This window comes from Nymphaea colorata, chromosome 5, assembly GCF_008831285.2.
Source record: "Nymphaea colorata isolate Beijing-Zhang1983 chromosome 5, ASM883128v2, whole genome shotgun sequence".
NCBI classification, from domain to species: domain Eukaryota; kingdom Viridiplantae; phylum Streptophyta; class Magnoliopsida; order Nymphaeales; family Nymphaeaceae; genus Nymphaea; species Nymphaea colorata.
In genome coordinates this window covers 28,865-40,794 of record NC_045142.1, presented here as the reverse complement: position 1 = coordinate 40,794, position 11,930 = coordinate 28,865, and the positions used below count along the sequence as shown (strand labels likewise).

General features: G+C 39.8%; 2 protein-coding genes across 4 annotated transcripts; both read right to left on the bottom strand.

Annotated features, from left to right (window-relative positions):
• Positions 1-117: 117 nt before the first annotated feature.
• On the bottom strand, positions 118-8,127 carry LOC116254516 (E3 ubiquitin-protein ligase APD2). Of its 3 annotated transcripts, none has more exons than XM_050077903.1 (10): positions 7,573-8,126; positions 7,333-7,442; positions 7,109-7,228; positions 6,916-7,010; positions 6,544-6,614; positions 6,382-6,464; positions 1,838-1,984; positions 1,203-1,275; positions 714-1,065; positions 118-592 (listed from the first exon to the last, which is right to left on the bottom strand). In XM_050077903.1, the coding sequence occupies exons 1-10, from the start codon at positions 7,850-7,852 to the stop codon at positions 517-519; spliced, it is 1,407 nt and encodes a 468-aa protein (XP_049933860.1). In that variant the 5' UTR covers positions 7,853-8,126; the 3' UTR covers positions 118-516. The 3 variants fall into 3 exon arrangements, with proteins under 3 accessions (XP_049933860.1, XP_049933861.1, XP_049933862.1); XM_050077904.1 differs by having other exon boundaries at positions 7,333-7,439; positions 7,573-8,122; XM_050077905.1 differs by lacking the exon at positions 7,333-7,442 and having other exon boundaries at positions 7,780-8,127.
• A 1,719-nt stretch (positions 8,128-9,846) lies between these two features.
• Positions 9,847-11,607, bottom strand: LOC116254517 (uncharacterized). Its single transcript, XM_031629957.2, has 2 exons — positions 11,074-11,607; positions 9,847-10,282 (listed from the first exon to the last, which is right to left on the bottom strand). The coding sequence occupies exons 1-2, from the start codon at positions 11,419-11,421 to the stop codon at positions 10,124-10,126; spliced, it is 507 nt and encodes a 168-aa protein (XP_031485817.1). The 5' UTR covers positions 11,422-11,607; the 3' UTR covers positions 9,847-10,123.
• Between the last annotated feature and the right edge of the window lie 323 nt (positions 11,608-11,930).

The window sequence follows — 11,930 nt, the reverse complement described above, 5'->3', positions numbered from 1 at the left end:
AAGTTTTGCTTCTTGTCATCAAGGGGCCTCGTCATCGTCGATATATACCAGCGGTTACCATATGAAATGACTGGTCGTTTATTTTCACAATGATCACGTTGGCACTCTCATAACCGATTGAGGTATAACAGTTCATTAAGCAATTGCAGGAAATTACAGGAAACTCAGCGATGCAGGGAGGAAAACAGACTTTCCTGAATCATATGCAGTATCAAACAACATCCTTCTTGCAAATGAAGCTTCAACCACTAGCATATTTTGCAGTCAAAATCTTCAAGCCTTGAAATGGTAGTACGATAAGTGAGAAGGGGCACGCTCCACCACGCAACCGACGTTAGTAAAGCACCATCCAAGCTAGGAAAAGAATTATAAAGAAACAGAAAAAGTTCAGTGGCCTCTACCCGATGATGTTGATGGGAACACGTAGTTCAATCAACATCACCAATCTTGAACGCAAGTGGATGCATGGAGCTACACCTGAGGCTGCATCATCACTAATATCCACAAATTTTCCTTTTATACGGTAAATATCTTTTTGACTTTCTTCAATTTCCTATTACAAATGGGGCAACTTCCTAGTTCCTCTGAGATCCTGCAAAGACGGAACCACAGCACCGTTAAGAATACCATAGAAATATAAGCGTATTAACATTTCAATACCGACCGAAAGAGAAAGAACATCACAAAATGGTGATCAAAGCGTACAAACTCACCTCATGCCACATGGAAAACAAGCTGCACAGTGACCACACGGAAGGAAGAAACTGTCCCTTGGAGCATCAAAACAAATAACACACAGCCTCCGTTGCTTGTTGGTATCACCTTCTTCTAGAGTTTTCACTTCAACAGAATCTAAGCCACCGACATTATCTTCTTGCCCTTCTTCATCATTAGAAGCAGAATCATATGATGATCCATAACTACTCAAGTCATCATCTTGGTCTGAGATCAAAGGGGTTCTCTCAGGTGCTAACGTTTCAGACTGATGATGAATCCTATCCCCACTCGTGGATCTGAATTTGCTTATAAATTTGAAGACCAACAAGACGATGATTGTCAATGCACCTAAAGATAAAGAAACAGCCTATGAGTGAGAGAGAGGAAGGGGAGTGGGGGGGGTGGTGTGGGTGGGGAAGGGGGAGGGGAGAGAGAGAGAGACAGATTTCTGCACAAAGGTGAGGCACAGAGGAAAGAATTAGTACCTGAACCAACAAAATATGTGACCCAACGAGGCCCATATGACAATGTAACGTACCAGTTGTTACCTTCCTCACCCTACAAGACCAAGAAAAGACTTACTTATATAAGCCGTTATAAGCTTGAAGACCACAAGGTACTTCTCTTTGACTTGAAACACTTGTAATTGCATTAGAGCATCAGGACATTCCAATATCCAAACTTAAATGTTTGAACAGTGATTTGATGATCAAATTCTAATTCCTCAAACCAAGTAAAAGATTGAAAGCCAAGTTACCCAAAAAAGAAAAGAACATACAGACAAAGGAAAGGAAACGCAACAGAGATGCCTACTAAAGATTCTCAAGTGAGAACATATTAATTGTACAAGTGCTTAAAACCACATGGACTCCTTTTCCCCAGGGTACAGACCTGCTTTGGTCTAAGCAGGTAGTAAGCGCAAATGGGGTTCGAACCTTTAACCACTTAACCATCCGCCTAGCAGTCATGGCCTGCCCCACTAACCTAAACTCCCTCAGAACCTTAATAATTAGCATGTTTTCCAAGAAGGTAAAAAAAACAGGATGCAGCCATTTTTTCTTCTTCATTCTGTAGTTTGTGCTAGTGTAAAGGCGATAGTATGTAGTTAAGAGCTTATCACCATCTTTTTGCTGGGAGTGGTTAGAACAGCAGCATTTGCTCCAAAAATCAAGAGTTTCAACACGCAGAGACCATTCTCCAGTTTGCATTGGTCATATGCACCAGTGACATTATACAATAAAGAATGGATTCCAAACTTCAGCTTCACCTGTTCAACAATAGTAACAATACACAGGTGAGGATAAAATCGGGCAGCTAATATAGCAAAGGTAACCAAAAAGGAAGCCACCTAACTCCTTGGGCAGTCAAAGTAATATAAGAGCAAGAATATAATATCTCAACAACTAACTGAAGTCTAAAACCAAGCAAAATCATTTTCAGAGAATAAATGAAAAGCTGGTCTAACCAATGCTGTAAAAGGTGTAGCGTAACACATATCGGTAGGGCCGACCTATAAGCTGTATCCGCAAATGTAGCATAGCGTATCGTAAAATTAATTTTTTAATTTAAAAAATATTAAAAATCATAAAAAATCCAAAAAAATAAACAAAAAAATCAGAAATCAAGAAAAATGTATTCAGTCTAAAAAAGATCATCATACATAAAGAACGTTCATATGTATCAACAATACATTCAAAAATAAGAAATCAAAGATTCAAAATAACATAATAAGCATTCATCACAATTTTAAACTTGAAAATCTTATAGAATCTTAGGACTTAGATTACACCACAATTTCATAAGTTCAAAACATATAGTCGTCATCTTTCATGATTCAACAATAATATATCTCAAATTGTTGAATCCTCAGTGATTTTTTATGAAAATGGGCAAAATCCTTCCCTCCCACGTCTCTTGGAGTCTTCAAACACAAGAAGAGAGAGAAGGAGTGTTTAAACTTTGAAACATAACACACAAAGGGGCCGTCGGGCCCCTTTTTTGTGTTTTTCCCCGTGTCGTACGGTACGGGCGATACACGAGTGTATCGTGTATTGTAAGCGTACCCTATAGGTTTTCTAAACCTATACGGTACGTATGTACTATACGGGTAACATTGGGTCTAACCTCTAAAAGGGGGGGGGGGGTGACCCTCTAAAACATAATGAAAGCTGACAAATTGCCATTTTCAAAAGAATAGGAAGAGAAGTTAATATTTAAAAAAGAAAAAGACTTGCAATATAGTATGAGAAAGTAGCAGCGTCAACTCTTTTTGTCTCTCTGTTTCCTTTTTAGTTTTTTCCTTGTCCAGGTTAAGAGAAAAGAATTTCAACTGATATTTTAAATTTTATCAATATTCTTTTAATTATGTCAATATCTAGGAAAGGTTTACATATAAAACAAGAAATAAAAGATTAACATTTATCATTGAACGTGTGACACTAATACATTATATTGTTGTTATGTTAATTCTCTTGAAATTCGATAAGGTCACTTTAGTTGGTCTTATTCAAGAAGTTTGGGCCCGATCCATGAATAAATCCAACCCATTAACCTGACCCCTGAGCTTCTGACCAAGTTCTGTTTTTGTTCTTATATACCGAGCTAAGGCCGAGCCATTATGGTCCCAACATGGATTATGGGCCCTATCGGGCAATGTACAACTTGACTCCAACCCAAGGACTACTTTTCCAACATCTTCTTTACACTTGTCAGTACATTGATGCTGACTAGATGGAGATATAAATGTTTGTTACTCAGCTACAAGTGTTTAGTGACTTTTTAACTTTTAAATAATTCAGTTTCTAAAAAATATAAAGGTAGCAAAAGGTATCACTATCATCCATAAAGTCGGAGTACAGAGCCATGATAGCCACTACATCAGAGATTATGGGGCTGAGGACTCCATAATTGCAAACCCAGTGAGTTGACTCGAGAAACACCTAAGTCAACTCAGCTAGCCAAGAGACTTGGTCACTTAAATATTGACCCAAACGCAACCTAATCCTAGAGGGATCAGCTGAACCAGTTGAATTGGCTCAAGATTGCCCAAGTCTAGACTGTTTCAGTCAGCACTGGCATTACACACTACACAGTATCACTGATTAAAAATAAACTAATCTAATGCATGTTTATTAGTTATTATTATTAAAACCATAGCTATTTGATAGTTACTTTTTTATATATATCTTCAACCTCTTCATCAATTTGTCGTAAAAATACACTATTAAATTTATGATCCGGCACAAATGACTAGCCCAAGTCAACTTGCTAACCCCTGACCAGTAGTCAGTTGTTCCGAGTCCAACACACAAGTTTTCAACTACGGAAAATTCTACTTGAAGACACGAGTGTTACATCTCTGGGCCAAGCACACTGTTTTGTGATAAAAAAAAAATGCCATTTTCATCACCAATAACCACGTGAAATGAGAACACACACAGGGAGAAACTCACACTATGTTAGAAAGGAATTTTTGAAGAATCCCAAATCTCTTCCATATGTGGCATCAACGTACTAGATTGTAGACTTCCTTCTCCAAAGCCTTACCAATCACCCAAGGTTGATTGAGACTGCAGCTTGAAATTGCCTCCTTGTTGGATGTCCTGCTAGAGGTAAGCCTAGGCATTGGGCCGGCCCAACACCCGAAACTCGGGCCCGGGCCCCGCGCAATTAAAATAAAAAAATATTTTTTAAACATAAAATAAATTTTAAATATAAAATATATTTGATTATATAGCATTACTAAAATAAAAATAATATTCGGGCCGAATCGGGCCCGATCGGGCAGGGTTTTCGGGTCCGATCGGGCCGGGTACCTGGCCCGATGCCCACCCCATCTAGAGGTTGTCATAGGCATCCTTCAAATGGAAAGAAGAGCCTTCCACTACTAAACTCTTTTTGTACTCTCTTCTGATACAGATATGCCTTCTGCCATTCCTACTTCCTCCTCTAGCTTTTTGAAGATGATCTTGTTGTTGATCGTGATGACAAAAGTGATTGATGGTTTGTAGAGATAGACTCCCACTCTATATGAGATGATACTTGAAAAACACTATTGATCTTCCATGTTTGGCCTTAGAGCATCAACTCACAAATTTTTTCACAAAGGCTCTATGTTTCCAGTTTCATCTCAATTTTTTATTTTCTTTTCTCTCCTCCCCCTGATCTCTTTCTCTCACACACACACCAAAGAGGAAGATGGACAATGATCCTTCCCTTTCACTGTCGGCAATGAGTCATTCACCGAAAAGGGATACATAGCAGGAGGGTCCCCTCGATGGTTCCTTCCCCCCCAACCCCCTTCCTCTCTTCTTTCATTGATGGCCTGATGGAAGGGGGCGTATGTTTTGGTGGAGGGAGAGAGATGAGAAGGAGAAGGAAAATGTCAAAGAGAGAGAGGAGAGAAAAGAAAAAATATGAGAAAAAAGAATGATTGGTTGACCAGCTAACTGTTGGGTAGCTCAAGCCTGGTATCAAAAAGCAACTTTCCTATATATGTGTGTATGTGTATGTGTACATATATATAGATGTGAATTATTATGTATATGAGGCAGATATAGAGTGTCCATATGTTTTCACTGTCTCTGCTTCTTTACTTCTCTAATTCTTTTTTTATAAGCTTAGATTTCTACCAAAGTTGGACTAGCCATTGGCTCTAATTAGAGAATTAGAGATCAGCTAGCCCAGCTCACGAAGTTGCATATATAAAGGAATTGACCTATCTTTGTATTTCACACTTTTCTAAGCATCATTCTTCCATATAATTTTTATTTTGTGTTTGTACCTTGGTGCATTTGAGACTGTCAGTTATGCCTTTGATCATGTACGTCTCTTTGTGATTATTGTGAGGCTGACCATGAGATAATGAAGTCAATTTTGGACTTGATTCTTCATTCTTGGGAAGATTGAAAAATTTTATAGAATATACTGCTAAAGCTTACATAGGTCCCAATTTCCAAGATGAATTTGATACAGCAGAAAACAGATTAGAAAGTTACCAGAAATTGGTTTGAATCCATTTTACTTTCTCTATATGTTCTTTATTGAAACAGAAAAAGGATCCCTGCTCTTGATGCATGATAACAGTCGTGCATATTAACGGTCAATAAGAACCTTATCTTTGCACGCTGGCCTTTATCTTACTAATATTTCCTTGGTTTGTTTTTCTTTACTTACAAAATATACACATGTTCTCCTCTAGGCACAAGGAGACACGCCAAAGAGAAAAGGAAAACAATAGCAGCCATCTATTGATTTTATCAAGTGGGTAAGTTTAAGGCATACAAAACCAGAATCATGCACCTCACTAGCTTCAACTGCATTCTTGCTGAGTTCCTTTTGTATGCATGCGTGAAGTTGCATCAGGTCAGTTCCAAATAAAGCTTAATCATAAGATTTTGAATCCTTGTGACATGGTTTATGATGTATGCACACCAAAAGAATTTTGCGCAAATTTTGAAAATTTTAAAGACACATTCTGTAAGAAGTCCCTCTCTTCCGTCTGGAATATGTCATAGAAAATTCCACACAAGGACAAAGAGGAGAATTATACTGTGGTATAGCTATAGTAAAATGAAATGGTGAAAATCCATTTTTGTAGTCACCATGGCTTCAAACACACACAAAGCAGTATGTAGGAGCCAAGAAAAAATTTTAACAGATTACCTCCAGCTCATCTGGTAGTAAATTGCCAACTGCAACATAATATTCAGACTCCTTGAAAATTTTCTGGTGAATAGAACCATTACCTGCAGATTTATCCAAGAAATAAATGTAAAAAATGAGTATATAACTGAGCCCTGAAGTCCGTACAACTGGTAATATTACCTTGAATAATATTCCATGACAATGTGGTATTAGGATATGATGGGTCATCAATCCACTCCACAAGGTTTTCTCTCCCTGCATTTGGTTAAGATAAGATTTTCAATAGAGGAGGCAAGCTTGAAATGATGAACAAATGCTGACGTATTTATTGGCTGAAAATGCCTATTCGTTGCAGTATCCAATATGGCGTAGAACTCAGATTTCAAAACAAAATTATTAACAGATCATATAGTCAAGTTGAACACACGAAAGTATAGATTAGAGCATGCCATTCACGGCCCGTTATCAGCTTTTGCCTCATGACTCTCAGTTTGCTACAAGAGCTTGCAAGGCCGTGCTAGGGCTCTTTTGCAGTTTAAAATAAGCAAGTACATGCCTTCTGCTATTACAAGTGTCAACGGTGAAGAACCCGTGATGCTGTATGAGATGTTGATTTCAGAACCTACATTCAGCTGGTACACCCATTCCTGTGAATAAAGAAGGAACCGTTAATGTGGAAAGTATGCTATATATAACGCTGATAGTAAGCGAGAGTTGTTTTTGAAACAAAAGAAAGAAGTTCTGCCTTGTGGGTATTGGGCGCCATTTTTTCTTTAAAGTCTTCAAACCAGGAGGTCTCCACGTTCAAGGGAGGAGGTTTGGAGAAGCTATAAAGCGCAGGCCCGGTTTCATCATCCGCGTTGACCTGAATGATAAATATCAACGATGATTAAAGGGAACAAATATTTGAAGATAAAAAAAGAAAAGTAAAAATAAAGGGGGGATGTGAGTGCCGTTGATAATAGGTACCTTGATCTCCTGGACGAAAAAAGAATTGGCCTGAAGAAGGCAAGAAGAGTTGGGTCCGAGGCTTAGGTTCAGTGATCCATAGAAGCCGAGAATTAGCGTCATAGAAGCTGCTGGCAGTCCGTGGCCAGAGACCGACCCGATTTCGGTTCAGCGGTGAGAGGAAGTAGGAAATTGGGGCACCATAAGAAGAAGCCGATGGAGAAGAAGAAGAGCGTGATACAATGGAAGAGGGGAGCTTACCGAAAAACCAGAAAGTTAGAAGAACCACGACACAGGACCAGGCCTCCTCTCGCAGCTCGGAGTAGTTGAACGCACTTTCCGATGATAATGAAACGCTGACACGATAAGAGACAGTGGGAGGGGATTCGTGTTGGTGACGATGTTGATGGTGGTGGTGGTGATGGCGGTATAGGCCGCCGGAAGAAGTGGAAGGAGCAACCTGCTCACCTGAATCGGCTGGGCGGGTGTTCCCTTCCCGATCTCTGTCCCTAACTCCATTCCCGTTACTCGATTCTTCCATTCTGTATGGACAGAATCACAGCGAGAGAGAGAGATAGATAGAGAGAGAGAGAGAGAACCAGCTGGGCGCGCGCAGAAGGATTTGGCAACGCCGTTGTCGACGGAAAAAGCAGATGAAGCACATTTTCTTTCTCCCTCCTTCTCTTCATCTCCCTCACCAAGCAGTCTATCGGGCTCCAAGCATCCAGGGGAAGAGCTCATGAGACTGGTAGGTTCTTAGAACGTTCGCTGGGAAGATGGGCGAGCGAAACAAAACAAGCGTGGGTGGGGGTTACGGGGTAGTGAAATTTCGTTGGACATCTTCTGAGACTAGTTTTTTCTTTTTCATTTCACTGCGCTTATTACTTATTTTCAATTTGAAAATATTTCCTTCTTTTTATTAAGTTGCGTATAATACGAATCCGAGAAGCCTTTCTTTTATAACACTGAAAAAAATTCAACCGAAATAGCATAATCACGTGAGATTTGCCTCTGCTTCCTCGTCGGTAAGTCAGTTAGCAAAAAGAGAAAACAAAGAAGCAAAAGAAATTTGATGCCATGGACGATCACAAAGCTCATATAAATCATGGAGCAACTAAGCCCTATCCGTCGTTAAACCGGATCGAATACTTTATGAAACGGCGGAGGATCAGAAACCGTAGCCAGAGCCGTTATGGAAAAAGCGGCGCGCAGAATACCAAAAGTTCGATAAACAAATGGAATCAAAAGTTATTTGGCCCTCTTTCTCCTTAAAGGGAGAGTTTGATAATCTTGGATTTGAAAATCCAAGGTGATTTGAGATCATTTAGAATCTCATATCCACCAAACAAACCTCCATTCCATGCAACCTCAAATCTAAAGTTTTGACCATAATCTAAGGATATCAAATCCTCTTTTTCACATAATGGTAGAATCTGATCTTTGTTTACAATGCGGGTCCCACATAAAAAGAAGCTTAAATCACCCTTTGGTCTGATATCCGAGGTTATCAAACATCCATATCTAACCAAAAGAAAATTTGAAAGAAAAAAAATGGTTTCAGCAGGAAGGGCATCCCTGGAAATATTAACTAGTACCATCTTCAAAAACCCACCCGACTTTTGCCTGATAGTAAGCACATATACGACTCCATCACTGCTTGAATTGCAAACTGGGTTTTACCATAGGATGGCCATGGATCTCATTTTAAAGTTTCTTAAAACACACAAATGCCTTTTTACCTGATAGTAAGCACATATACGACTCCATTATAGCAGCATGATTTCACTGCTTGAATTGCAAACTGGGTTTTACCATAGGATGGCCATGGATCTCATTTTAAAGTTTCTTAAAACACACAAATGCCTTTTTCCTGAACTTGGAAGACCTTGTTGCACATATGATTATATTCGCAATAACGCACATATGATTATATTCACGACGTATTTCCAAATACGACTGCAAATCTCTTCTAAACTCCATAATTTGTCTAACTAGGTCGTGGCATTACGTTCCTCCCACAGTAAGCAAAGGCAATAGCACAGAGCTGAATTACACAGAAGTGACGTTAAAAGAAACAGATATAGCACCGCATCATGTTAGAAGATGAAAATTTAAGCAAATAATAAATATTATATAATCTTGTTTAGGTAATGAAGTCATGAAACTTGTGCACATGGGCGATCCTTAGAAAGTGACAAATTGTTCTTAAAACCAAATTATGAGTTAAAAGCAGAAAACAAGTCAGGAAACCCATTCTCCCCTTCTACTTATCAGTAATTCTCCCCTTCTACTTATCAGTAAAAAAAATTGGCTACAACCTCACCAGTTGTCCTATTTACTTTCTGAAACAAGATTAAGCTATACAACTCCTACCAGTTTATGACGAGAAGGCAACACCTGAGAATTAAGCTCTCCACCTTGTTCTTTGAAAGTTTAACCGCAGTAGGGCCAGAAACAATGCAAGCACCCATACATTTACATAGAGAATAGCCCTTCTTGTGTGACGCAAAAGCACTCCAGAATACCTCACAGATATAAATCTCCTCAAAAGAGCAACCTTAATCGCTATGCAGCTAAACAAGTCCTTAGAAGTGAAGCAGGAGCTAAAGACCCATACTTCAATCCACTTCGAAACCTTGGAAGCAAACCATTGTTTCGGCCTCCAATTATGCTTGCTAATACAACTCATGCTCTTCCGATATAACAGAACAAAGTCCATACATCCTTGCTAGCATATGGAAGAATACATATCTCCGATTGCAATTACACATAATGATATCATCCACTCTTTTCCTTTCGAAAAGAAAAACAGCTATATAAGTCGCTTTGGCCGGTTGCGAAGACGCGGAACCGAAGCCTCTTCCTCCAAGACAGTCAGGTTGCTGTCATGTCCGCTACCATATCCGTCACCATTATCATCATCAGCAGCAGCAGCAGCATCCTCGTTCATTATTGCTTGATTTACAGCAAGCTGACGCAAAGGAAAAAAATGCACTGACGGTAAATGATCTTTTATATATATATATATATATATATATATATATATATATATATATATATATATATATAAGATTAGATCAATCCATTAGATCCTGACAGGAGTGGTTGATGATGTTTCTTTTGTCTAATCTAAGCATGCAGACATACTTTGCAGTATCTAATCACTAGGAAGCACACTTTACATTATATCTGTTTAGTCGAAAAAAATTGAGACTCATATGTTTGTATTTGTTTCCATCCATAGATATTTGACTCCAGCCTGACAATTCAGAGTGGTCTCCAGCTCTCTAAATAATCTAATGACGCTAAGATCAACAAGGGCGTTGCCATTAGCCACAGCTGGACGGCAAGCAAAATTTTGTCTCCTATCCTCCACATAAGCTCGTAAAGAGCATTCAATCCACAGATTAAATTGGCGGACAATCTAAGCGACTAAAACAAACAGTTCGCAGTTCGTAGTTTTTCGTATCATCCCTGACATCGATATCAGCAATAAGGGATGGCTCACAGTGAAGAGGTGAACACCGTGCATGTCCATCCTTATCAGGAACATCTTGCAAGGGACACCTGCAAGTTTATCCCGCAGAGATAGAAAGAATGGTAGATAAAAAGCCATACTAAAAGCATCGTCATTTGTCAATTGGAATGAAAAATTGAATTCGCAACGAACCATAGAAGAAAAAGTACCAAGTAAACGAAAAAACTAGGACATAGAATGGAAGACGCATTCATCACGTACAGTGAGTTGGTTAGTTCCATTACCTCCTCCAAGAACTTCTCATCGAGCTTATCAGCTATCCTTATGGCATTGAGAACGGTGATGACTAGGAGAGAGAGGGGGAAGACGAAGGCGAATATCAGAGTGGTATTGCTGGGAGGGCCAGCCTTGGCCACCAAGCGAGACCCTCTTCCCTCTTTCCAACCGCTTCTTGTCGGGGAATCTGGCTGCTTCTGTCTCCTGCTAAGGCTCTTCCCAAATCCAACCGCCTCTGTCGTCGTCCAAATCCGAACCCGCGACCGGTCGGAATCTTCGGCCGATGATGCAATATCGTCCTTCTGCAAGCGAATGATGCCGATATTTGCGAGCGGGGAGAGGGCAAACGTGGACATGAGAAAGAGGAAGAGAGAGAGAAGCGGTCGACAGCCTTCGTTATCCGCTGGACCGCTCCCTTCCGAGTTTGGACGTTCTCACCAGTCTTATCTCCTCCGAAGTCACCCACGCCGCTCATTCCACCGGACTTACCCCACGGTGGAGCGGTGGATTTATCCAGGACAGACGGGAGACGGGGCTGCGCTACTCCTTTGAAATGAATTTCTATGGACGAAGCTGGATCTACTAGACATAGGATATGGCTCTTTTCTTTCATGGCACACAGCTTTGGATTCATTCACCTAAATCACCTTTGAAATCCGAGTCTCATTAAAACTTGGGCTCTTCTTTTCCCATACGCAAGTAACGCAACTAAATGTATTTGATTTGAAGTTGATTTGAATATTATTCCTTTGACATCCCTAACATGTGACCGTTAGCATGATCGCCCAATGTGCACCAGCCCAACCATATCATCGTAATAGTAGTAGATGTTATTAATCAAACATAGCTACGAGAATTTTATGCA